The 26,854-nt window shown below is 40.4% G+C and overlaps 1 protein-coding gene across 1 annotated transcript; it reads left to right on the top strand.

Annotated features, from left to right (window-relative positions):
- Positions 1–682: 682 nt before the first annotated feature.
- On the top strand, positions 683–24,833 carry dtna (dystrobrevin, alpha). Its single transcript, XM_079569225.1, has 22 exons — positions 683–949; positions 4,140–4,207; positions 4,689–4,769; positions 4,857–5,070; positions 5,912–5,997; positions 7,328–7,482; positions 8,094–8,199; positions 8,856–9,022; positions 10,744–10,868; positions 12,386–12,469; positions 12,643–12,708; positions 13,801–13,896; positions 16,809–16,890; positions 17,170–17,267; positions 18,800–18,913; positions 19,725–19,821; positions 20,338–20,361; positions 21,757–21,916; positions 21,996–22,085; positions 22,159–22,252; positions 23,582–23,693; positions 23,857–24,833. Exons 2-22 carry the CDS (start codon positions 4,141–4,143, stop codon positions 23,872–23,874), a joined length of 2,136 nt encoding a protein of 711 aa, XP_079425351.1. The 5' UTR covers positions 683–949; position 4,140; the 3' UTR covers positions 23,875–24,833.
- Positions 24,834–26,854: the final 2,021 nt, after the last annotated feature.

The following is a 26,854-nucleotide window of genomic DNA, read 5'->3' on the forward strand; positions in this document are numbered from 1 at the left end:
GAGGTGCGTTCAGGGGCGCTAGGACAGACTGCGAGGGAGTTGTGAGGAGCAGAACGCGAGGACAGCGCTACAGATTATTCTGACGGCATCAATCTTGTGCGATTTCGTGCAAACTCATCTAAATGTAGTGATATTTTTAAGGCAGACTCAGAGTTTATTGTCAATTTCCCATTTTTTTCTTCTTAGTCTTGACCATAGACGTCACTTGTCTGAGCTCTTTGTCATACTAGCTGGTAGTTGCATTTTGTGGCCTGATTTAGATGTGATTGTTTTTATTTTATTTTATTTTATTTTATTTTATTTTATTTTATTTTATTTTATTTTATTTTATTTTATTTTATTTTATTTTATTTTATTTTATTTTATTTATTTATTTATTTATTTATTTATTTATTTATTTATTTTTACCAAGGCCTATTTGATTTTACAATGTTGAAAATATTTTCTTCCTAATAGTGCCAATTAAAGAATTCACATTTCAGTTATGTTACTCTAGCAGGCATGTACCTGTTAACTGAATAATTGCTCAAACTAATCCAGCAATTCATCTTTACACAATATCATTTCACACATGTTTACCAAGCAGTATTTTCTGTTGTGTCAAAGTTTTTCTTGTTTTTTGTTTTTTTCTGGTCATTTTGCAGCCGATGCGGACTGACGTAAGTGAACAGTCTCTGCATTACGTCACCTCAAAGGCCACTCACTGGAGGCAGAGGCTGTTGTGTTTCAGCTCCGCTCAGTGCGCTACCCGAAAAATTTCTCCCAACACAAGGCTTTGCAGGAGAGCGGGGCACGATGCTGCAGAGATCACCAAAGAAATCCTGATCAACCCGCTGGATTCTGAGCAGCTGCCAAAACACTGAAAGGAAGGCAAAAAGAAAAGAAAAAGAAAAAAAGAAAAGAAAAAAAATCCAGCGATGTTGCATGACAAGCCTCGGAATAAATTCTGGTAAGTCTTGTGCAAGTGCGCTACAACACAGCGCTGCAGCTGCCGTAGAGCCTTGCGACCTTAACCTACTTTGTCAGTCGGGAGAAATGAGTTTAGTGATCAAGTTACGCGATGAAAAGGTTTAATGTGTGCGGATAATAAAACGGAGGAGTCGTGCTTTATGCGGGCAGGTATTCAGTGACAGGGAGCGCTTTGTCCGCGGTCCACACAGGTGTCTCCGGTGAGTGGCAGGTGATGCCTGAGAGCTGAGGGCTGGTGCCATTGGGTGCCTGTTGCCCTTTTCACTCGCAATATTGTTCCCACTGTTGACAACTTCTTTGTCACCTTTTCCAACGTGATACTTCATTATTTTGGGGAGCATCCTTTTCTCATTAGCTGAGATTATTAGCCTACACGTAATGCATCAGTATGAGGGTGTCATGATGATATCCTTGTTAGGCTATGTCTAGACATATTGAAAATATTGTTTAATAATAATAATGATAATAATAATAATAACAATACATCAGACTTGCTTTTTTGGACACTCAAAGACACTTTACATGGGGGCTTTGTTTACCTTTGGTACCCCTTAAGTCTCTCATTTATAGGCTACTCTTTATCCCTATACTCAGTAAAGGATGCTGATGCTTTTATTAATGAAAGGACAATTAAAGTTTATATACCACAAATTAGTTAATTCATATAGTGGAATTTTCACTTTAGAAAATTCTTCTTCTTCACTTTCCTCTTTTTAAATCATATATAGAAAAAATATAAAGTCCCAAAGTACCCCCGGGCTAAGTACCCCCTGGGGTCCCTGTTTGTCAGGTAGTGGTGTATATGTGCTATATCTGTGTGTGTGTCTTGAAAAGTGCTTATTATTTTGTTATTTGTCGAATGTAAACACAGTGATTGTAATGCCATGTTGCCTCCAGCTTTTCTTCAAATCGTATGTGTCTGTGACTTTAGACTATAGCTTATGTCAGTCACTTATATTGGGCTACTTATATTGCTACTAGGGCTATATTTTATCCCATGAAGTGCCTTTAGCATCTTAACAACAGTGTCATAGTAAATCACTGCTCCCCTGACTGTAAATATGTCGCCCCTCGTCCTTACTCAACATCCCTCTCCCACAGTTTTGGCCTTTTTGCAGCTGAAACCATGGTAATGAGCCGGCCACATGGGCTGCAGACCGCTGCTGCTGCTGGTGGTACCTGAGAGGGACTACATAACCCACTCCAAATGTGCTTGTACAACTAAGCTCATACTCATTGACTTTAAACTCCACTCGTGTGTGTTTTTTTTTTGTTTTTTTCTTCTTTTCATTCCTGCCAGAGGCCTGAGATCCTCATGCCAGTGTCGTTTATAGTCTTGTGATGTAAAAATAACCTGGGCCAATCAGTGCCAACAGCTGCCGTGTAGTGCGACGGGCCAGGCGAACACAGATTGCACTGTAATTCAAGTAAGTGCTTGTGTTTGCGAATGTTTAATGACAATCTGTTACCCGGGCACGTCTAGGAGGGCGTGCATCACCTGCGCTGCCCACCGCGTTGTGCCATTAAATAGGAAGGATGTAAATAACCAGCTAATAAGATCTTAATCCATTGCGTGTCAGAAAAGCACTTGCGCTAACTGACTCTGTCCATCTGAAACGCAGACTTGAAGCGGATCACAAGTGTTGATTCCACTCATCTTCTGCGGTGTGAAGACTTTCATAGCTTTTGTTTTATGTACAGTTGATGCTGTTTTCTGTTTGTGAGGGCACCGCCACAAAAGAAAATGATGTTGTTTGGGCACATGCCAGGAATGAGGTTTGGGTTCTGCAACTAGAGCACCAGTAAAGCTGGGCAAGAATGTCGGGGGCCTTCTCATTTGAGGTTAAAGATAGAGCCAGCCCAGACTGTATCGGAGGTGACAACAATAAATTCAAGCCGACTGACAGACCTGATTATTACTGTTTTTGTTTGGAGAAATCCTTGCACATTGGTTGTTCTATTCCCAATAATAAGAATTACTCCGCAGGCTCAAAGGTGTTTTTATCAGATTTGACAGTTTGCATCAGCTGTGGTTGGATTAATATGGCCTCCTCGCAGACACATCATTGTATCAATCTTCGTTATTTGTGAATGCGGAAGCAAGAGAGTAGAAGGTCACGTAGCTGGCCTGGCACAGTGCTATGTGCAGGATATTAATGTTAATCTATGAATTAGAGCATTAGTTAACACTGAAGTATAGTGAACCACAAAGTGTCAATGCCACTTCAGCATGGGTTCAGCTTTTCTGCGCTCATTTTATTCTCATTACGCTGCTTGAGCTGGCGTCCAATCTCATTATGATCTTGCATGAACGAAGAGTCATCAAGGTTATGTTTACAATTCTACATTCAGCAAAATGTGCATGTACATAGCAGGTTTGTCTCTGATATCGCTGAGATTAGGAAAAAAAAATACTGCCCTGCACCTCTTGACCCCAGACAAAACGTTCTGCTAGTATTTTACACCTCCACTTTTGCCTCAGACCTTATTCCTGATACTCCTAATGAGATTTGCTGAGTTTGTTTTCATCTCTCTCTCCCCCCGCTAAAATATTTGAGTACAGTCTGCCAATTACCGCCGTATAAAATACCACGCATGACTGATATTTTGGAACCTCAACGTGCCATTAATCAGTGCGTATAAAAGTTTGTGTCCAAACTTTGCCTGCTCTGGAGTGGGAAGGTGTGGGCAGCCCGGGTGTCTGCGTGTGTGTGGGGGGGGGGGGGTCATTATGTTTTTACGAACTGAGTGACTCGAATCTTTGCTGCCATGGCAACAAACCACATGACTAGATGTATTAGATTCCCTTGGACAGTGTGCAGCGAGGCATGTGTGTGAGTTCTCTCGCCGGCTCCGGCCCTTTCAGAGTCTGGTCAAGTCTCTCACATAAGTTTTCATACGACACTGTTTGCGAATGAAGTATGCTGTCTTTAGGGGGTCTTTGTGGGATTAAAATCTAATACCGGTCAGAAAAAGTTGTTGTTTTGGTTACAGTGTAATCACATTGTTACTCTTATATCTTACAGAAAGTGAAAAAAAGTTGTTTACAGATGTCTGAGCTGATCCCAGTATCTCTCTCATTGCCGTATGACGAGTTAACAGAGTGTTCGCTGAAAGTGGCTCTGCTCCTGAATGACACTCTCTCTGTCTCTCTCCCCCCTCTCCATCAGAATGATTGAGGACTGCGGGCCGAGCAGGGACAACATGGCAGATCGACGGCAACTGTTTGTGGAGATGAGTAAGTGCTCAGGGCCACCTCGCCGTGACAAACTCCGGACGCTTTTACTCGCTGTCCGTAAAAAAAAATACAACTGCCTCTGCTTTGTGACCGGCCAGTAAAGCTCACGAGGAGATTGACTTGTCATTAAGTGAGGAGGAAAAAAACAAAACAAAAAAATACACACGTCCCGGTACATTTTGTTCTCACATTTACTGACACTTCAATATAAATGATACGACTGTGCATCATCATCATTTTGGGGGGGGTTTCCTTTGGATGAGAAGGCAGTTACAACTAAAAATAAGGCAGAGGTGGACCTTTGACTGTCTTGAAATATGCTTGCCTTTTTACACCTATTGCAAAGTGTGTCTAGAAATGCGCTGTTACTAAAGCAGCAGGCTCTCAGCTAATTGGCCGAGAGCTATAAAAATAAAACTGACCTTCTGCCGTTCTATTTATTGACCTTATTCAATAATAAATGTAAAAATATGTCTCCTAGGGGCCCAGGACTTGGATTCCATTCGATTATCTACGTACAGAACGGCCTGCAAACTCCGATTTGTTCAGAAGAAGTGCAACAGTGAGTGCCCCGTATGACAGCAGAGCTCACGATCTCCCCTTTAGTTTACAGTTTCCGCCCGTGTGTGTGTGTGTGTTTGTGCTGCAGTGCACTTGGTCGACATCTGGAACGTCATCGAGGCTTTCCGGGAGAGCGGGCTCAACTCGATGGACGTGGGCGCGGAGCTGAGCGTGGCCCGTCTGGAGGTGGTCCTGTCCGCCATGTTCTACCAGCTCAACAAGCGCATGCCCACCACGCACCAGATCAGCGTGGACCAGTGCATCGGCCTGCTGCTCAACTTCCTGCTCGCCGCTTACGACCCGTGAGTAACCGTGCGTCCGCCCCGCGCCCCACGCCCCACGCCGGCGGCCATGTCTCGGCGTGAGCTAATGCGGCGTGAGATGTGACTGCGAGCTCTCCGTGAGCAGCTAAATCATTCATGCTCAGAATGCATTCCAACGATCTTTCTTGGAATAAAAAACGGGTAGGTTTAAATGGGTTTTTCATATCTTTTATACTAGGAATGATTTTTCTTGCTGGTGTGATAGCAGCAGCAGAATTAGTGTCAAAAACTATACGGATTTAACACTAGCTCATGGCAAACAGGAGCTGATATGTTTACCTCGCGATTTAGGTGATATTTTTACCACTTAGAAATCAGCTTTTTATGTAGAGCTGATTATTATGTCCATCCCAAGGGCTATGTGAAGAATGACTAATACGTTAGCTATCTTGAAATGCAGCTTTTCCGATTACACATGAATTAAAGTTGAACACACAAAAGAAGATAAAGCTTAAATATATGTTGTTCTGTTTTGTTTAGTCCAAAATCATGTCAGTTGATCCAAGGCACTTTGATATTGGGCAAAATTGTCTTTAGCACGACCCTTTCAGACGCCGTATCCTGACAAACGCACATTTCATCCAGTGATGCTTTATTCCTTGGTGTTTATCATGAGAGATGTCCCTTTTTGTTAACTGTGGAGAGCTGAACTATTGACCTTTAGTTGTTTCAGAGAGCACCGGCAGCCCGATGCCGAGTGAAAGTGGCCATTTCTAAAAGACCAGCCGCGGTTAGGGGACAGGCACTAATGACAATTGGACAAAAGAGACGGGACAGGGAGATCAATGGTTATAATGTAACGTGTTTGTGCTTTCTTTAGGGAGGGCCATGGCAAGATCTCTGCCTTTGTTGTGAAGATGACCCTGGCAACCATGTGTGGGGGGAAAATCATGGACAAGTTAAGATGTAAGAGATTATACTTTTATCTGTCACAAATATATGTAATAAATCATAAATCATATAGCTACCTCTATAATGTTCAAATATATTAATTCCGGGGCTAAGTAATTCTCAAATCAAGAGTCAGATCACGGTGTATAATTTAAACATTTTTACCAAAGGACAGAAGACTGAAACACAGTCTGAACTGTTTACGCGGTATTTCAGGATTTTTGACATAGGGCCTTATTTCCTAGTTATCCAGAGTGTTGTTTATTATATATATATATATATTTTATTCATGCAGTCCTTATATTTGAAGAGTTTAGTGGTGCTAGGCTAGTGCTAGGCTAGCGCATGTCTATGGTAACTAGTAGCCTGCATTAAAAACAGTCTGACCCAAGCACAGCGCACCAGAGGCAAATCACTTATAACACTAGACTACCCATATAAATGTCTGTGTTGACTGAATTTTTTTTTTAATATAGCCATTTTGCACTTAAAGTAACTTATATTTGAGCTTCCTGGTTGTGAGCTACGCAGCGGCGGAGTGATCTGCTCGGTTACCAGACCTACAGTAGTTTGTTTACCAGCATTAGCATTAGTACACATGGAATTCACAAAGGAGCTTTCTACAAATCAGATATAGCAACGTTGGGAGGACTACCTGATGATTTTGAAGAGGTTTTTAATGCGGGCTACTAGTTACCATAGACATGCACTGGCCTAGCACTAGCACCATTAAACTCTTCAAATATAATGACTGCATGAATTCACAATATATATATATATATATATATATATATATATATATATATATATATATATATATATATATATATATATATATATCTCCAGAAATCAACAACACTCTGGATGACTAGGAAATGAGGATATATCAGGATAAAAAATCCTGATATATCCCTTTAAACTAATGCAAAGATCAAATGCATTTTAGGCCTGCTGCAGGGCTAGCAAACTATTGTTTATACTTGAATAACTGCAGTATTTGTGATTTACTTTCGATGCAATTGTGATTTTTCCTGCTGCCGTGTTTGAATCCATCCACTTCTTCCTGTATCGCCGCAATGGCCTTAAAATGGGAACAGGCCCGGCTTCTCGCGGCTGGCAGAAGTCATTTTTCTTTATCTCAAGATAGCCCTTGTTACATAATGCGCTAAGTCCGTGGGAGTTGCACCACGCCGGCAGTATCACAACAAATGATTTGAATCACAGCTCTCTCTGATTTGTTTGTACAAGTGGGATAATTGCATCGTATTATACTGTAATTAGTCGACTGCGGTGGCAAGTTACAATTACTTCATTTCTTATGTCTCCCCCCCTTGCTCTCCCCCAGATATCTTTTCACAGCTGTCCGATAGTGCCGGGATCATGGTCCACTCGCAGTTTGACCAGTTTCTGAGGGAGGTGCTGAAATTACCCATGGCGGTTTTTGAAGGGCCTTCGTTTGGTTACACCGAGCAATCCGCCAGAACGTGCTTTTCCCAGCAGGTAAGTCAAGAAATGGAGACTTGGCCATAGACAGATGTAAGATAGTGAACATCTCCAGCATCTCCAGGGAGGAACAAATTAGATTACAGCGGAGTGCATTTGGATGACGTAAAAGAGCGATATTTGTTAAGGAAACTGCCCCCCTGGACATTTAGATGAACAAGAAAGATTATGAAAAATGATGTACTTTGGCTTCTTCTTCTGCTGGCTGGAGAACACTGCTGTAGTGTGAGAGTGAGCGATTGGTGTTCACAGATTGGCTGCCATGTTTGTGTCAGTCGTCTCAGGGCAGCTGTGACTACAGGAGAAAGAATGAATTATGCAATGTCTGTGATTGTCCAAAAGAAAGTGCTGTGTGAAACCAAAAACTGATAGAGCACATCTTTCCTGAACCACTTGGTGTGACTAAAATTATGTTGATAATCTTTGGTGGCTGACAGACTTGCAGTCGCTCCACAGCATACGTATGAGTCAATAAAAAGTAACTTTAGAAGTAACTCCCCCGCGTTTTCAATAGCTGTTGAAGTGGAGTGTCATTGATTTTATCCTTTGACAATGAGTAAGAGCTTTGTAGCGTTCTTCTTGCCCGACTCTTTTCCTTGTTTGTTCAGAAAAAAGTCTCCCTCAACACATTCCTGGATACACTGATGTCAGACCCGCCCCCTCAGTGTCTGGTCTGGTTGCCGCTCATGCATCGGCTCGCCAACGTGGAGAACGGTAAGAAACTTCACAAAACCCCCAAACAACACCCACTGATGCTGAAGCTCTGCACAGGCGGGCAGTGCGGCTGTGAAGTTCAGATCTCTGCATCATAACCTTGAATCACAGCTCTCATGGACACTGCCCTGCCAGATGCCCACACCTCCATGTGGACCTTGACACCCGGAGCATGTCTGTGTCTACGCTGTGAACCACGCAATACAAGCCGTCTCTATAAGCAAAGACATAGACAGATACCATGCGTTTTTTTCATCCAACTTTCTGGCCTGGGAAGTTTGCATCTTGTTTTTGTGGCTGCGTGCACATGAACAGATGGGAGGGAAAATGCTTTATACCCAAATAAGTCCTTATGCAGCCTGTGTTTACAGTTTATGATACTGTTGGAAATATCTGTTGCACTCTTAATAGCGCAAACTATTCTCGGAAATGAAAGCCAAAGCCTTGTATTTTTTGTTTATTGCTGTTTTTTTTTGTTTTTTTTACCAGCTCACATCGCACATCTGCCCCTAAATTAGTGGAAATTAATTCCCCAGCTTATTACATTATGACAGCCTGGATTTGCTTCTTTTTTTTTTTTTTTTTACCCACATCACATCTGTTTGTGCCTGACCCTTCCATCATCTCTCAGAGTGTGTCTCTCTCTGTCGCCGCAGTCTTCCACCCGGTCGAGTGCTCGTACTGCCACACCGAGAGCATGATGGGCTTCCGCTACCGCTGCCAGCAATGTCATAATTACCAGCTCTGTCAGGACTGCTTCTGGAGGGGGCATGCCAGCGGTTCCCATAGCAACCAGCATCAAATGAAGGAGTATACGTCATGGGTAAAGAAACACAAGAGGGGAGAGGGGAGAGTGGGCGGGCCTTAGGAGGTGTGTCTGTAGTGGGCCAGTCGCCGTGGTTTATTTGCTGCATCCTAATGTTTGGAGTCTGCCTTACCGTGACAGGGCATCCAGGGTATTTGGAGGAAAGACAACTTCATTAACAATTGCTACAGCATTTTCTCATGTAATATTTTAATTAAAATGTAAAACATGGAAGCGTTCCGTTGTGCAGGAGCTTCTGCAGCAACATTGCTAGTTGCTGCTGTGGTAAGCACTTGTGCGTCACAGCTAGGAGGTTCGATTCCCACCTGGACGGGGCCTTTCTGTGTGGAGTTTGCATGTTCTCCCAGTGTCTGCGTAAGGTTTCCTCCAGTTTCCCCTACCACTAAAAAACATGTACAATAGGTGAATCCTCCAGCCAGGTGATTCTGATCATCAGCCTGGTTCCACATCTGGTGAAAGGGTCCCCCGGGCGCTGCACTGCGGTTGCCCACAAATGTCATAGATTGCATATTATTGACCGCCTGAGCTTGCAGTTTTACGTAATGTATTAAGTAATATTAGTTTAGTTTAGTTTAATTTTATTTGAGCAACTACATTTTCCTGATTTACAAATACACATTAACCAGTCACAGATGCTCAAAAGGAGTCGGCTGAAGCAAGAAGCTTATGAGCGCCTGCCCCACATTCAACATAATAAACGTTTACCATTTACAGAAATACATGAGGACTGTATCCACAACCAAGAAGAAGTTTGCACATAAAAAGGAAATGAGATTACATGAGTGGAACGCATGGACTCCATAGCTTACATTTCCTATTGGATACTAAACAAGTAACAAGAAAATAAGAAAATTCATGTATTCGATTTTCCAAACCCAGGCACATACAACTGTGTTTAAGATTTACATTTATGCTACTGCATACATCAAAATGACAATTATGATCATACAAACAAATGCATTTTATATTATTATTAATGTTTTGAATGTTATTACCATCATTACAATTATTTGTTTTATTATTTTTGATGACATCCTAGATATTGCGAATGAATATTATAATATTACAATATTATACTATTATACAGGCATATTTCATATTCAGAGATTAAATGGAGTCTTGTTTACTAGACACAGAGATCCTGATAAAACATTTGTTGTCATTACTATTGCCACTACAATATTTTTATGTACAAGTGTTGGTTATTTATTTATTTATTTTTGCCCTATATAGTGTGGTGCGTTAAATAATAATGTTTTTAGTCCCTCCCTTTGCATACCATAGTAACTAATTCAATTCCCCAGTGCCATAACTTTGACCAATCATACTTATTTTCCTTTAAACCGGCCTGTCAGGTCCAATCAGGAGGGAAGGGGGAGCGAGCATGATCATTTACTTTTTAAATTTCTTTCTCGCTCTTCTCATTTTGCCACCTCACAGTCTATCACTTTGATATTTGATACATTTTGTTTTTCACATTACACTACAATAACGATTTTGATCAATTGATTAATTTTGAGTTAACTCTTGTACAGTGTTTCCAGATGTAGATACATATAACACATACATTTTTTTTGTCACTTTACAATACAGTTCACAAACAATCATTACAACCACATCATATATCTGACAAGAGCATAATACCTACAGTGCCCATCGATGAAGATTATCTGTTTCCCCTGCCTTCACCTGACGTCTCAATTTCTTGATCCTTCCAGAAATCCCCCGCTAAGAAGCTATCCCAAGCTCTGAGTAAGTCGCTGAGCTGTGCGTCCAGCCGAGAGCCCCTGCACCCGTTGTTTCCTGAAATGCCAGAAAAACCTCTCAACTTAGCCCACATCATGTAAGCCTCTTCCTGCCTATCTTCATCAAGACCAATCTATTTGCACATTAAGGACAGACAGAGTATCATTTCTTCCTGCAGATTGTGAAATGTTTGATTTGTACCCCCTTGGCTGATTATTGTCCTTAAGGCTGTGCTAAATGTGAAGTGATTTCAGTCAATCATTTGAGGCAACCGATCAATACGGCTTAATTATAGCCTCGGGAGTGATTGTAGTTCACGCTGGCTGCATCTGCTGCCCCGTAATGTCTTATAAACAAAAGCTTTCTGTTATTTGCATCTAATTCTATAATATACGATAATGCATGAATGTTGTTTCTCCCTAATGAATCTGGCAAATGTTTTCTGCAAAATATGCTATATTAAAATCCCTTTGTATTCATTTTCTTGCCACGTTGATGAAAATAGAGACACATGGTGAGTGCAATTCGCTTCTTTCATCATATGCTCTGCACTAGATGTTTCACTACTTCATAGTAACGACACTGTTAAGTGTTTGTAAAGCATCGGTAAATTACTTATTCCTCATTTATAAAACATTGCAACAAACACTGTTTTTTCTCATCTAATCTATTGAAGTTAAGCCTTAACATGGTTCATGGTCTGAGCAATAGCATTAGTTACTGTTTTCGGCCGGCCGATATATTGTTCGAGATTTGTTTTTTGCAATGTCGGCTATTGGATGATATTGGCAGATAAAAAAATCTGATTATACCGGAAAGGGCCCTGTCAGAGTTTTAAAATGAGCCCCCCCCACAACCCCCTAGGCCTCAGGGAGAAACATTGCGATGAAAAATCCATCACAAGTTTTACACCTAATTTATATATGTTATATTGTAGACTTTCACGTTTTTTTTGGGTAAAAGATAGATACTTGCCATTATTTTGGAATCTTTCCCTCATACAGCGCCCCCTGCTGTCGCAGTTCAACACTGGCACGTCTAGAAGCATCACACACTGGATTTGAGACGAGACATTTAAAAAAAATGTGGCCAGAAATATCAGCAGTACAAAAAAAAACGCACATCAGTTGACCTCTATTAGGTATATTTCTGTCTTTTTCATGATTGAAACCTTTACTATAATAATAAATGTTCAACTACAGACTATTTGAGATTAATATATATTTCTTTTGCATCAAATTAAATGACTTTAATATTGGCCTATATATCAACCAACCCCTTTCATATTGGTATCGGACCCCAAAAATCCATATCGGTCGGGCCCTACTAAATAATCAACAAGAGACGAGGAAGGATTTTCTTTTTAATGCTTTACAAATGCTTAATACTAGTGTGCGGTTATTTCATAGCGTTGCCCTGTCAGTTGTTTCCACTCATTTCCTCCCACTATCGAAATCACATCCATAGAATTCAAATATTAATCCATTCTCTGTGTTTTCCTGTGCTGTTTCTTGAGATCTCTCTAGAGCTCACATGCATGTGTTATTGTGGTAGTTTCATCTACTGGTCTGTTAAAAAACACAAGTATATTTACAAATCGCATTTTCCGTTTAGGCCTCCGAGACCGGTGAACTACCCCAATGACTACTCCTTCTCCCACTCCATGCCGACATCAGGGAATCCTTACTCCACCAAAAAGTGAGTATACCAACTAAACAAAAGACACCCTCGATTCTACAGTGGATCTCTTTCAGGCCCCTCGTGCCCCGTAGACTCTGTGAACCAGACTATCTTCACTCTGTAGCCCTTTTCTACTATCTATCTGCCTTTGTGCTTTCCTTTTGACTGAGTGTACGTAGCTTACCTTACAGCAAGAATAATGACGAACAAAGAAAGCCCTTGACTGTGACTGCGCCCCATCTGTTGAGAGGCAGAGGGTAAGTGACACAAGGCGTAGAAAGAAAAAGTGCATGTTGTGAGTAACAAGATTCCAAGCAGTAGAAGATCCCGGGTGCAAGAACTAGATGCTTTGACTTTTTGTGGCTCTAAATATTGCATTGCATGAAAGCTCCGGGTTGAATTACTTTGTTTGAGTATCTTGTATTGAGTGATTGGGATTAGATAACATTGGAGGAAAGGCTGTCATTTCTGTAGGTGCAGGGGTGTTATGTAAACCAAAAATAATGACTCCATTAATTGACTGTTGCAGAAGTGTAGATCGAGCAAGTATCATAAAATAGTTTGTGAATGATTTCAGATTATTTAAGGCTGTTGTTTTTAGAAATATCCCATAGAGTTGGATTAGGAACACTGAATGAAAGGATTTCAAAGCATTAGTAAAGTTTTATTTGTAATAGTGGTGTCCTGAGGATGGCAATATCTTAAAATCCATTGCTCAATATTTTTAGGTCGTGTGCTAAAAATTAACTAGTTTTATGCAGTTTTTTTTTTATTGGTTTCTCGTCATTGGCCAATATCTTGCCGACAGAATATTGCCCCTCTCTAACATGTTGCATAGCATAACGTACATGTTTCTGCCACGTTTGCCGGTCACATTGCAATTACTTTGGTCCTAAAAGTGTGTAACACGGGTGATTAAGTGGTGCATGCAGCTCCTGTCTTTTGCTGAGCATGCCTTTAATCATTATCTTAGCCTTTATCAATGGCGTCGCTCCCAAACATAATATGGCCTTGTTTCTCTCTAGTCATCCATGAAGAGCTACCTTTCAGCTCATTCTTCCCCGTGTCCTGTTTGTCTGCGTTTTCTCCCCTTTTTCTCTAGTGCTACCTATGCTGTCTCACCCTTTCACCTGTGCAATTTCTCAGTAGTATGTGGAGCAGGGTTCAACACACTTTGATTTAGTTAGCAACTTATACGTTTTAGTCAAGTTGAATCATTGTATTTTGGTTTATATGTGAAGATTTAATCCTAGTTTTTGTCTGCATAAATTCACTGTTTAGTTTTAGTCAGCAGATATATCACAGAGACGAAAATGATGACAATGCTGTGGAATGATGCACTCTTTCAGGATAAACTACAACCTGGAGGTGGCTGATAGACTTGCTGACGAACATGTTCTCATTGGGCTCTATGTGAACCTGCTTCAAAACAACCCCAAATCATGGTTAGTGCCGTGGGTGTGCGGTGCTGCTGATGTGTGGGGCAAACAAAACAGCGGAAGCCATGTGCTCCACTGAACGGCCACTTTGCAACTCTAACCTTAGAGCAGCTTTAATAGTGTGCATGCTGCTTTTACCGTTTGTTAACCCCTTGATAACTATCTGCGAACTGTGGACATTTCTATTTATCAAAATGGTTTAGTACAGGTGTAGGAAACGTCAGGTCCGGGGGCCAAATACGGCCCTCTAGCACAGAACCTCTGGCCCTCGAGATGATTTTGAGAAACATTATTACACATATCAGAGAGTATTTTAACACTATTAGAGTTAAATGGGAGAAAAAAAGGTAGAAATACTGTCAACACACCCAATTAGGTCATATATTATGTACAACACTGGCATTTGAAAGAAGTGCACTGGAAAAAGAATTATCGGTTTAACCTCTTAACTCCTGCCTGAACCAAGAGGATCTTTTTCCTCACCATCATCAGATTTTTTTCCATCATTTTTTTGTTGGGTATTCAACTCATTTTTGTAACATTTTTGTCATTTTTCTGTCATTTTTTGTCATATTTTTGTCATTTTTTCGTCAATTTTTTATAAATTTTTTGTCATTTTTTGTCACATTTTTGTCATTTTTTGGTCCATTTTTTGTCAATTTCTTGTGATATTTTTGTGACATTTTTGCCACTTTTTCATCAATTTTTCGTCACTTTTTTGTCACATTTCCATCATTGTTTTCGTCTCAGTTTTGTTGCTATTTTCACAGCTTTTTTACAGAAGCTTTTGGACTGGGGTAAAGCCAAACTGGAGAAAATGTGCTCGGTTCAGGCGGGAGTTAAGGGGTTAAGGAAGAAATTACATAAATCTACTTGAATTAACAGATTAAATCTAAGGTTTGAGTAGATTTGGTCTGGTCTTAGATGAGATAAAACCTCTAGTACTAGTTATTCTCTTAATTCAGATAATTTTGTCATTTCACGTGAAAATCAATTATTTGTCTGATTTCAAGGGGGTTTTATTCTTGTTCCATTGGCGCTAACATTTGTATCTTGGATTAGTTCAAACCAACTCAAATTCAACATAGAAGAACTTTAATTCATTTTAATTTTAAGTCATTATATCTCATTTAAGACGGTCATGTTTCCAGTGTTGCGCTTTACTTTGGGCTAATAATCAGCGGCACGGTGCACGGAATGTTGGATAGTTTGATGCTAACTTCCAAGGCTAACGACTGTTTCCTATCTGTGTTTTATTCCTATGGAAAGTTAGCTGTGTCTCGCTGAAATACATCAAAATCTAAATTGTTTCTGACATAATACAAGTAGCTGTCGGATACTTACTTACAGTATATAAAAAAAACTTCATGTCTGTGTTTTAACTAAGCCTTTTAGCCCTTAAGCTAAAGGCTAACGTTAGCGCTAAACAATGATAATAGCACTGGCATCTGAACACATTTTTATGAAACACACACTTGACGTTTATTGAAACTTTCTTCTGTTTTTATCTTTTTTTTTTTTTTACTAATTTTCCTCAAATAATGGACAGGAAGTTGTCTTTTCCCTACACTGGCCAACAGGAAGTTAGCCATAAACATTCCGTGCACAGAGCTTACTGTCCAAACAGATATTTTGGATATATTTTGATATATTTAGGTTTGTTGCTAAAAATATATATGCAGGTTGACACAAGTGAGCGCTGCGTTTTGTTCAGCTTTTGGCCTGGCCCTAGTTGTCCAAAGATGAAAGCTGGTGCTGCCTAAGGATGTTTTAAATCCCATTACAGTAAAGTGGATTTGATTCTGAGTCCATTGTTGTATACAAATGTAATGTTTGTGTACTGAATACAGACACAAAAGCAGCATGTAAGTATTACCCCCCACTGAACTCTATCGCCTCTTCTCGCCTCATCTCACTTAAATCCAGCCTGCAGCTAAATGATCACCAGCTGCTGACAAAGCCTATTGAGAGAGGCAAAACGTTCTGAACACTCCAACAATCTAGTACAGATGACGGCTTGGGAGCTTTTATCTACTATTACTGTAAAGGGGTAGGCAACGTCAGGCCCGGGGGGCCAAATTCGGCCCTCCAGCATAAAACCTTTGTCCCCCAAGAGAATTTTGAAGAAACATTTATTCATAAATCAGAGACCAAATATGTGAAAAGGACTTTAAAATGTGGAAAATACTGTCAATATTTTCACATTTCCCAGCAAAACACCCCAATAGGTCATATATTAAGTGCAAAACTTATATTTGTAGAGAAAAGGGGGCTACAAATGTGAGTTTCGGCCCTTGGTGTTTTGGCAATGAAGAAAATCGGCCCTCCATGACACAAAGTTGCCTACCCCTGCTGTAAACCGAGTCTCTTCTTATTCGTGTTCGTCCTGGTTTTGTCTTTTAATTTGATTTACTATTAAATTAATGGAGCTTAGCTTGTCCAATGTTATTTATCGAAATACTGCATACAATAGTATTCCAAACTTATCTGGAATTTTTCTTGTTTTGTGCGGCCCCATTACATACTATTCATCTCTAAGGCTGGTAGTTTTCTTATGTGTTGGTAACAACTCCCAGTGTGCGTGTGTATTTTACAGTAGATGTAGTCCTACAAATAAAGTTTACCACCTGTTTTATCCCTGCAGCTCTGTGGCTTTATTGCTCCGTCTACATGCTTCTCCCCCGTGTGCTTGAATACTCATTTTTACCACGGAGGAGATCAACAATCCATCAGAATGATCTCTTAATAATCAATACAACTGCACAACCTAACTGCTCATTTGTGGTTCTGCAAACTCCCTGCTGTTAGCGCTTACCCAGCTCCTAGAAACTAATCTGCCTCCTAATTACATTCTTTACTTTTTGGATTTGCACCCTGCAGATGAGTGAATGTGCCTTTTCTCATTTCCCTGTGTGCAGTTTGCTGGAGAGGAGCAACCACCTCCAAGACGAGGAGCACAGCCTCATCGCTCGCTACGCTGCAAGGCTGGCTGCTGATGCCGTGGTGAGATACAGCCCACATTATTGCACGCGCTATCGTGACATCTTTCATCCGCGTGTAGTGCCAGGAATATATCACAGTTTACATTTTTAAGTCCACACTTGGGAGTTGTCTCTCCTTTTATTGAGCGTCTGGAAAGGCAGAGCAGGGAAAGGCGCTCTCTGACCTGACGAGGTCTTAATGGATGGCGGGTGACCTGGCTGTTTTTGTTTCCCGTTGAGATGCGAGATAAGCTGTGGTTCGGTGACATCAGCCGCTCACGTGGTTTCTCCTGCACAGGCTCAGCAGCAGCAGCGCATCCCCACAGACCTGCCCTGCTCTCTGGACACCAACAAGCAGCAGAGACTACTCATCGCCGAGCTGGAGAGCAAAAACAGGTGAGAGGGATGCAGTTTGTGACATTTGTCCTGCATCCATCCACGTGCAATGTGGAATGAGTGTCCACAAGAGCTGGCACAAAAGTCTCCTTCTTTTTCAGTGTAAAACAACAAATAAAGTGGAGCTATTCTCACACTAGAATCAGAAAGTGCAGTTAGTGTTAAGATCCATGTTAGTTCATCACTAAATCCAAAACTCGTGTTAATAGGTTGGATTATTGTATTTACAAAGATGTGATTTGCAATAGTTAAATCAGAACTAAGTAACTCATTACCCTAGAGGCCATAAGTGTTGTAGCATGTTGCATTTTTTCACTCATTAATTGTCCTTGAGAGTAAATACTACCCTGATAGAAAAGACAATGGAGATATTTTTTTCACTGATTCACTAGCAAGGACCACAACAAAGTAAAGTTAAGATTTTATTCACAATATTGTAGTGTGGAGTGAAACTGGGCGAGATTGTGGGTCCCGGATGAACCCAGCTCTTCAGGACCCCCCTTCTAAGCAGTAGAATCATTGCTGAAATGGAACAGACATGAAGGGAGGGAGGGTGTGGTCGACAGTTTCAAACAAACTGAGATGACGAGGCTTGTGTATAATGGCTTGTGAGTAATTAGAGGCGTGGTTAGGTGGAGCAAGAGTGGTTGGTGTGCAAAGTGTGATAGGTTGAGGCGTGGTCCTGCTCCCGAACCTAGTCAATAAATATTGACTCCATAACTTGGCTATAAATACTCTTTCAATGCCGCTAGCCCACAGTTAGCTTTGCCTGTTGGCCTGTTAGCTTCTTCTTCGTGATTCTATAAGGCAGCAAAGTTGCAATTGTGGATTTCTGGCCAGAGACACCAGGGGGAGATGAAAGACCCCCCAATCATCCCATTAACACTTGTCTTAACCCCATAGGGAGTACAGAAAGGATTTATTAAGGTAAACAAGTTACTTAGTACTGCTTTAATGCTAGTTCGATTTACAAGATACCTTCCCAACTGATTGTCACAAGTAAGGAATAATATTGCTAGTAATGGTGTTGGAAACAAGGTTGAAAATACTTATAACAAATAATAAAACAAACCATCAAAAACACAAATGCTCAAGTACTGTAGCTAACAAAAGAAACACCACTTTAAAAATATTATGAATGTAGTGGACATGATTATTTTTTAAGCAGAGGGGGGAAACTAAGAAGCAGGAGCCTGAAAGAGTGACCAACACCACTGTTCTCAATGGCATAAATAAAGGTATCTATTTACTGCAATGATATGATTACAGTTCGCTTTTGTATCCAGTTTATTTCACAACTCCCAAACTGCTATTGGCCCATCCGGCCTGACAAGTGTAAACCCTAAAATACCCCTTGTGTCAAAATGTTTGCTCACAAAAGCTGGGAGTATAGGAGAATTGCTCTCTCTCACATTGTAGTAAAAGTGGATCGATAACATGCAAACTGTCCCAAAGCCACAGAGGTGCACCCCTCACGCCCACGGGAAAGGATAAGTGGTGAAATAAATCAAAATGTATGATGTGTCTCATAGAGAAATCCTTCAAGAAATCCAGCGGCTACGTCTTCAGCACGAGGAGGCGTCCCAGCCACCGCCGGACAGGGGTCAGCACAACCCCACCCTGCTGGCTGAGCTACGACATCTCAGGTAATGCACAGATGTTTATTTTTCACAGCATTTAGATTGTACAGCTCTGTCTTGCGAGATAACTTATCTGGCATAGCAGCTGTAGCCTGTTGTTTTATTAACATACACATAAGGGCTGCACAATATGACACACAATGTGACAATGACATTATGACACAATATCAATATCTCAACAAGCCACAATATGTTCTATCACAGAGATCTTTAATCTGACAGGGATAAACAAAAACATATTTAATCTAAAATGGTGCAGAAGTTGAGTTTCACTTTTAATTTTCCTTGTGTAGTTACCTTTTACTCCTGTTTTGGTCCTAAATTTGTCTTGTTTTCACATAATTCGCTTGAAAAATAAATCGGCAAATGTACAGTATGTTTAAATTTAATGGAACATGCTGTGTTAAATAATAATAATGATGTTTTCTCAATATTCAAGACCATTATGAAACATTAAAAAAATCATCACGCAGCCCTAATACACATGTTTAAAGAGTAAAACCAAGTCCCACTGTTAGCTTTCAAATAGAACATGTAGCTCTCAGTACTTTTCTCTATCACAAGTTTTTTCTTTTTTTTTTAATCAATAGAAAATGAGCCATTCTTTTGATGAAGGCTTTTTGAAATGAATGGATTTCAATTGCACCAATCCGCTGTACACTGACTATGTTCTCTCTGCCAATAAGATTCTGTATCTTAGTTCAAAGCTCAGTCTTTTCAATACCGGCTACTTAAACAGAACATTTGAATCCTCCTCCTCAAGGTGAACGTTTTTTCTTTTTTATGTGAACACTGAACAGCTCGTTCTTTCTGTCAGGCAACGCAAAGATGAGCTTGAACAAAGAATGTCTACACTGCAGGAGAGTCGCAGGGAACTCATGGTGCAGCTAGAGCAGCTAATGATGCTTCTCAAGGTACCGCACACACTCCCTTCTCTTCATTAATAGTTACGCTCATTTTGTTTGACTATCAGGGCGCCCCATGCACGGACTTGGTTCTATGTGTTTTAGTTGTTTTTTTGTTTATTTTGGTTGAAACACAGCTACCATGCAGCCTGATAGTAAATAGCCTTGTTAGCTGAAAGGCCTCCCACTGATAGACTACGATCTGGACACTGAGCTTTTGGATTACACTTTATCCCACCTTACAAGACAAAGTGTCCGCCCCCGCTAAGACACATAACCTATGGTGCGAGAATATCATCTGCAGCCAACAGCACAGGACTTTGTTAAAGCCTGCATAAACTGCTTACTGTAGTGGGTTAAGTGAGGGGATATCAATCTAATTAGCCTAAAAGGATCAATGGTAATCCATTAAAATTGCATGAGAAAGCCACCTGCTGTTGAATCCTGAAGCAAACACAATTGGATTTTTAGAAATACTCAATGCAATGAGGCCGTGCTTTCACAAACCGTAAAATTATCTTTCAGATTGAAGAGGAACGGAAAGAGGCTGTAAGTCTGAAATCAGCTGAACTAAAAAATGCTTGTTTTGTAGATTGAACGTTATGCATGAGCATAGGTTTAAAACTAATGTTTTCAACATGATAATTGTTAATAATTAGAACTAACCAGGTCTAATAGAGTACTTGGATATTTTAATAGTTTTAACACCCTGTAATTTATCACGCTACATATTAATAACATGCCGATGTACGATGATGGGTATTGATTGATTGATTGATTTGATTTATTTGAGTCATTATATTTACATTGTTTACATTATTTACATTACTTAGTCACAGAACAGAAAAAAAAGGGGGGTAAGGGAGTAGGCCGAAGCAAGAAAGCTTATAGGTGCCTACCCCGAATTCAAGATTAGTTTTACTTTCCAGCTGCAGTCCCCAATGGGGTGATAATAATAGTGTTACAACACACATTACAACACATTATTACTTATGGTTGTTAAGTCGCAACAGATCACTCAAATAGAGCGGGCCCAAGGAGTGGAGACATTTGAAAACAATCAACAAAACCTTAAATTGAACACGAAAGCTGACAGGGAGCCAGTGTAAGGAGCACAAAACAGGAGTGATGTGCTCACGCCTCTTTGTATTAGTCAGGAGGCGGGCTGCAGCGTTTTGTACACTCTGGAGGCGCTGCAGGGTTTGCAAGGTTTGTCCAGTCCAATATACAGTACAAGGCATTACAACAATCCAGACGCGATGTTACAAATGCATGGATACAGCCTTTTCAAAATCATGTCGAGGAGGGTAGGACGTTGGATGACAGAGTTTATATGTTTGTCGAATTTAAACAAAGGGTTGAGCATCGCCCAGAGGACAGCGGACCGATCACACTGTCCGAACTACTTTGTCCGAACACCAAAAAAGTTTGCACTCAGCCTGTACATCACTAAGACAGTTCTGTAGTGTCCAGGAGCATTCACAAGTCAAGATATTTAGTAGTTTGTAGTAGTGCTGAAGCAACTAATAACTAATCACATTACAATCACATTACTAAAATAGCTGACCACTATTTTAATATTTGAACAATCGTTTTCTGGTATACACAGACCCAAAAAGAGCAAAAATGACAAGTATCCAATCAGAAAGCAGAATTAGCTCCACTCTTCTTGTTGCCAGAGCCAACACTTTAAATACACTTCCTCAATCCCAGCTCTTGTCATTAATGAAGTCTCAATCAGTGCCAGCTTAGCCTTTACGTCATTGCAGCTCAGTGGCTGAACTCTGGAGGTTCTTAGCTTTCAAATGTGCTTGTGCAGCTTTGAGGAAACCAAGTCACGTCTTCAGTCTTAGCGATTTATTATTCAAATTGCAATTTCTTTCCAGTTTCTCTTAAATGTCACCTTGCTGCAGCGATGCTAACATTGATCCACGCTGTGTTCAGACTCAGGGCCCTGGCTCTCCTCGCTCCTCTCCCAGCCACACCGTCAGCCGGACGATCCCCACACCCATCCTGTCCGACTCTGCCTGCACGACCCCCACCCACACGCCGCAGGACTCTCTGATGGGCGTGGGAGGCGACGTGCAAGAAGCATTCGCTCAAGGTTGTACTTCACTGACGCCAAAACTCGTGAAAACAAGCACAAAGTATTTACCGCGATACTTGTGATCTGCTTTCTCAAGGTCCGAGGAGGAATTTGCGGACGGACCTGCTCATCGCTGCAGACTCCATCACCAACACGATGTCGTCGCTGGTTAAAGAACTCAATTCTGGTACAAGATTGAAATGAAAGCAGTCTGGTTTGGAGTTGTTTGTGAGGCGGTGTCATTTTGTTTTGGTCCACAGAGGGTGGGAGTGAGACGGAGAGCACGGTAGATTCAGAATTCGGACGAGAGCTTTTGGCTGCAACCTCTGATCCGTTCTTCGCGTATAAAGCAAGGTATGGCAAAGCGATGATCAGTTTCTTAGGTTGTTCATTATTTACTCAAGATTATTTTTTTATTTCTTTGACAAATGTTCCATCCCTGAGGCAACTGTTATCATTCTAGTGGTAGCTACAAAAGTTACAAGATGCTGAATGGGACACTTCCTCAATTGTTAATTTCTTAAAAAAATAAATAGGATGACAGATCAAAGTTGAGGGAGTGTGTGCATGAGAACCATCAAGGCATTTATTTATTTATTTTTAGGTTAAAACAAGTAATACTGTACAATGATGATAAAAAGTAGCATAGTGGCACCATCTAGTGGCGGAGAATTGTGTAAAATCAAGAAAATATTCCTGCCTGTAGATGAATGCATGAGTGAGGATTGAAAGATAGATTAAAACATTAAAAATATATATATATTTAAAGTATATCTCATTTAGGCTTTGAATGAAAACGTGAATATTGGAAAAATCTGTAGTTCAATAATCATAATCATAATTGTAATATTATTTGACACATTAGACACATTTTTTGCTGAAACATAGTTAATTTAAGATGTGGGTACAATTTTTACCCAGCTTTCTGTAGTTTGGCAATTTTTTTGGAATGTTTATAGTTTTACTTCCTTACTGGACACTGACAGGAAGTGACATAGATGAAGGCAAACAGTTTTAAGCTGTTTCCATGCCGACCATGTTAAGTCAATGGGAAATGAGTCGAACTGTTGTGGAACTTTACCTTTATCTATGTCACTTCCTGTCAGTAGTTTAGAAATTCAAATGAAAAGAACTTTTCTGCCCAACCTGTCATGCACTTTAAGTACAAGACTGGAAAATGTTATGTTTGCAGGTGCAACTATTTATTTGTTTCCAGGTGAGTGTTTACATGTTGAGACGTAAAACCTGTTTTGACGTGATGGATTCGGGGAACAGGCCAAAAACAGTTACCGGAACACTCTCATTAAACACCATTATGTCTTCTCAAATCTTAGACGGATCCGTTGAAATTGTTTCCAGATAATTAACCCTGAAAAATTGAAATATGATGGAATGGGAAATCAATTAAGTACTGCAGAAAACTGTCCCCAAACTGGAAAAAAGCCTGCAATGACTCCCTCTAATATACATAGGGCAATGTTGTCTATAAATAAGTGCTTTGATTCACTTCAACCCACAAGTGCACTCCCCCCTCCCATGCACAGATGCGTCAGAGGAAAAGTTATCTCAGAAAAGTTACTGCAGATAGAACTCTTACTTACTTTTATCCAATAATATAGTTAATTTGCTGATTGCGCCCCGCTGTGCTTGGTGTGCGTGTTGTAACGGGCCGCTGTCTTCCAGACCTGCCAGCGGCGCCGACAGTTATGAAAACAATCTGGAGCAGCAGCTGGAAGACGAGCTGCATTTGGAGGAATTCATGAAGCACAGACCGGAACCAGAGAAATCGTGCATGGTGAGACAGAGTTATGTACACTAGGCGTATATTTATTAGCAAACAGGTAGATCCGCCATGTTTTGATGGCTGTTTTTTTGTTTTGTTTGTAACCTGTATTCTTTTGAGTGAGCTATCAGATAAACTGAGAGATCTCTGGATCATGCCTTTTTGTTTTGTACAGGTGACGTTGCAACAGTGACCATTTGAGCAATATAAAAAGCGACAATAGCAGAAGACACTGGACAAAACACTGGATTGATACAAATCAATGAAGATAAGCACTGCTGAATCCAACCATAGAAGACATTTATGTATAGATCTATTTTTTAACCAACTGCATATTTAAGCTAATACTGTGAGCTGATGTAAAGAGATTCCTACTGAGCTGTCTATTATACCACAGGTGCCATAAAACCACATGATTTGGGGATTTGTTTTTCATTTCTATCCTTTTCATAAGTTGTTAATATAACACTGTTGGTGCCAACTGGCAAACGTTAGTTTGAACAAATGAAACCAGGTAATTCTTTACGTGCCATTTAACTTATGATAAAAAGGAGATTACATCAATTACGATGATAACTGCAATACCTGTATAACTTTTGCTTAATGATGGAAAGGATTTCACCACAGATTTTTTTTTTACCATTGCTTTTAAGTGTCCTTTTTATTTATATTGTTGATTCTGAACAACAGCCTTCTGCTATTTTATTTGATAATAATGTAAAAATGCACTCTGCCTTAGCTGATTGAGTGATGATGATCTCGGAGGACGTCTCTCAAGCTGTCAATGCAGTATGTAGCCAACACTGCTCTGCTTTTTTTTGTGCTCCTTTTAGTCAAAGCTGTGAGCTTAGTGTTACTTTCAATGTGCTTTGAGACAGAGGTCTTACCAGGGCATTGAACAAATGATCCTTTGCCTTGTTTCTACATAATGCTTTAATATGTGTCATTTTAAAGCGTCACACTTAATGGTGTGCGGCTCACATGCTGAAATGCAGAATAGTCACACACCTAAAATGTATTTTCAAGCGTGTGCAAAACTCAGTCACTTTGACAAGTGGCAAGCCAATCGAAAATCATAAATGTGTGAAATATATCTAGTTTGATTTTTGAGCAAGTTCATAGTGGTGATTTTGCATGGTGGTGATGCGTAATAAAATGTTGACATAATATCACTCTATTGGAGCCTTTTTTTCTGTTCTTTTCCCCATCGTCGAAGGTCACACTTCAGCAGCTCTGGCTGTGCACATTTATTATCTGTCAAAAGCTCCACTGACTGCCCTCAACCTCCTATCTGTAATTTATCTCCTGACTCTTTGGGTTACATTAAGGCCCATAATACAAGGAGGCCCGCAGTGCTATAGACAAAGTAAGAGCCAGTCAATAGGCCTGTTATTACAACATACTTGTCGCCACTTCCTCCACATCAATCTTCATATCAGTCTATTCATTACATTAGCCTAATCTAAGACAGTTCTTAAACTTTTTCTCTCTGTGATCCCAATTTCAAAAGTTAGCACATTGATGATCCCAACAAAGACCCTTTATCTGAATTGATAAATTATAAAAACACACTAAACTGCTATATTCTATCATCCTGGTTTGAAACTTTTTTTTTTTCTTGGCAACTCTCTGGATCCCCAGGTGAAGTTTCCTGGGATCCAAATGTGGGGTCCTCATCTCTAATTGCGTAGTTAGAGTCCAAAGTCATTGGTTCTCACTTTTTTTTTTTTAGACCATGTATGACTTCATAAAATACGTGACACTTACGCGCCACCGCACCTAGATCACATCATGACCAAACCGAGTCAAATAGATACAGAAATCGACATAAACTGTTATAAATTAGTCTAAACTGGGCGTAAATCATGTCTAAACAATTAAACATACAACAAATAAAAGCCATGACCGCGGTTTAGGCTCCACAGTTTGAGAACGACTGATGTAAGTTGACAAGTATTCGTTCACACTTGTATGACGTACACTCCTCTGCCCTCTAGTGCTAATAAAAAATAAATGTTTTTTTTTTTCCTCCGTAGAAATGGCTGATTTATGCTTTTTCTTTTTTACGCAACCAGAGACACAACTAATATTTCTGATCGCGTTGAAGATAAAACACAAAATGATAGTAAATAACTTAATTCCTGCTTTGTCCGTTAAAAAGTGAAACCGCACGCAGAGCCCGCCCCACAATGATCAACGCACACTGATGTGATTGGCCACCGTTACAACCACGATCTCTCCTCAGCCAATCAGCAGCCAGATGCGTGTTGATTGACGTATCTCCGGCCAATCGGCGTCCAGAGCCGACCTCGTAGTACACACGGGCGTTGGAGGGTGGGGTGACTCAGCCGGAAAAGCTCTTCTTTTGACATCTTAAAGCTGCGAAAGGGAGACTTCACGGGTGAGTGGTAGAAGCTTTACTAAATATGCTTCAGCCAAATGCAAATATATTCTTTTGTTGGTTGAATCGCAAAGCTTTCCTTTATTTTTGGGTGGCAGCTTTCAGTGCATGCCTGATGTAGGTGTCGGGTCAGGGCATATGTCGCCAGTCAAGCTGCTGCTGCTGCTGCTTTGGCGAAGTCTGGGCATGAACTACAATCCTGAACATGATGTACTGTTTCAGTGTAAAGTATGTCCCATTCTAGTAGAGTACACGTAGTATGGTTTGCCTTGTATGGAGTAAATACAATCTGGGCTTGAATTAGCTCTTTATGCTACTCATGGGATGGTTTAGGCTAATGATCTCCTCACACACATCTGGTTGACAAGAAGGATCTGTTTGCATCTCTAAAGCCTGGGCTGCCCAGATGGTCAGCCCTAGTGTTTTACGGATTTATTTGATTCATTTTTTACCCAGTGATGTCGTCTTACGGCAGGCTGACCCCAAATGACCTGATCTATTTTGGCAGCACATTTTTGATTCTACCTTTATCTGGATCTGATTGTAAACTGCAAAACATAGTATATCTTAAAATGGTGACATTTTATTTTACACTGCCCTTGGTACATTGTACAACTTAAGTACAATGCCATGTTACTGTTATAACAATGTGTAATAACGTGCACCTATGTTACATACACAAAGGAATGATGTATGTGAATGATGATGAATGTGTATTTGTAGTTTGGAGGAACATAATGTAATAGTGGACACTCAAAGACGCTTTACAATG

Source organism: Gobius niger, assembly GCF_951799975.1.
Source record: "Gobius niger genome assembly, chromosome: 13".
NCBI lineage: Eukaryota > Metazoa > Chordata > Actinopteri > Gobiiformes > Gobiidae > Gobius > Gobius niger.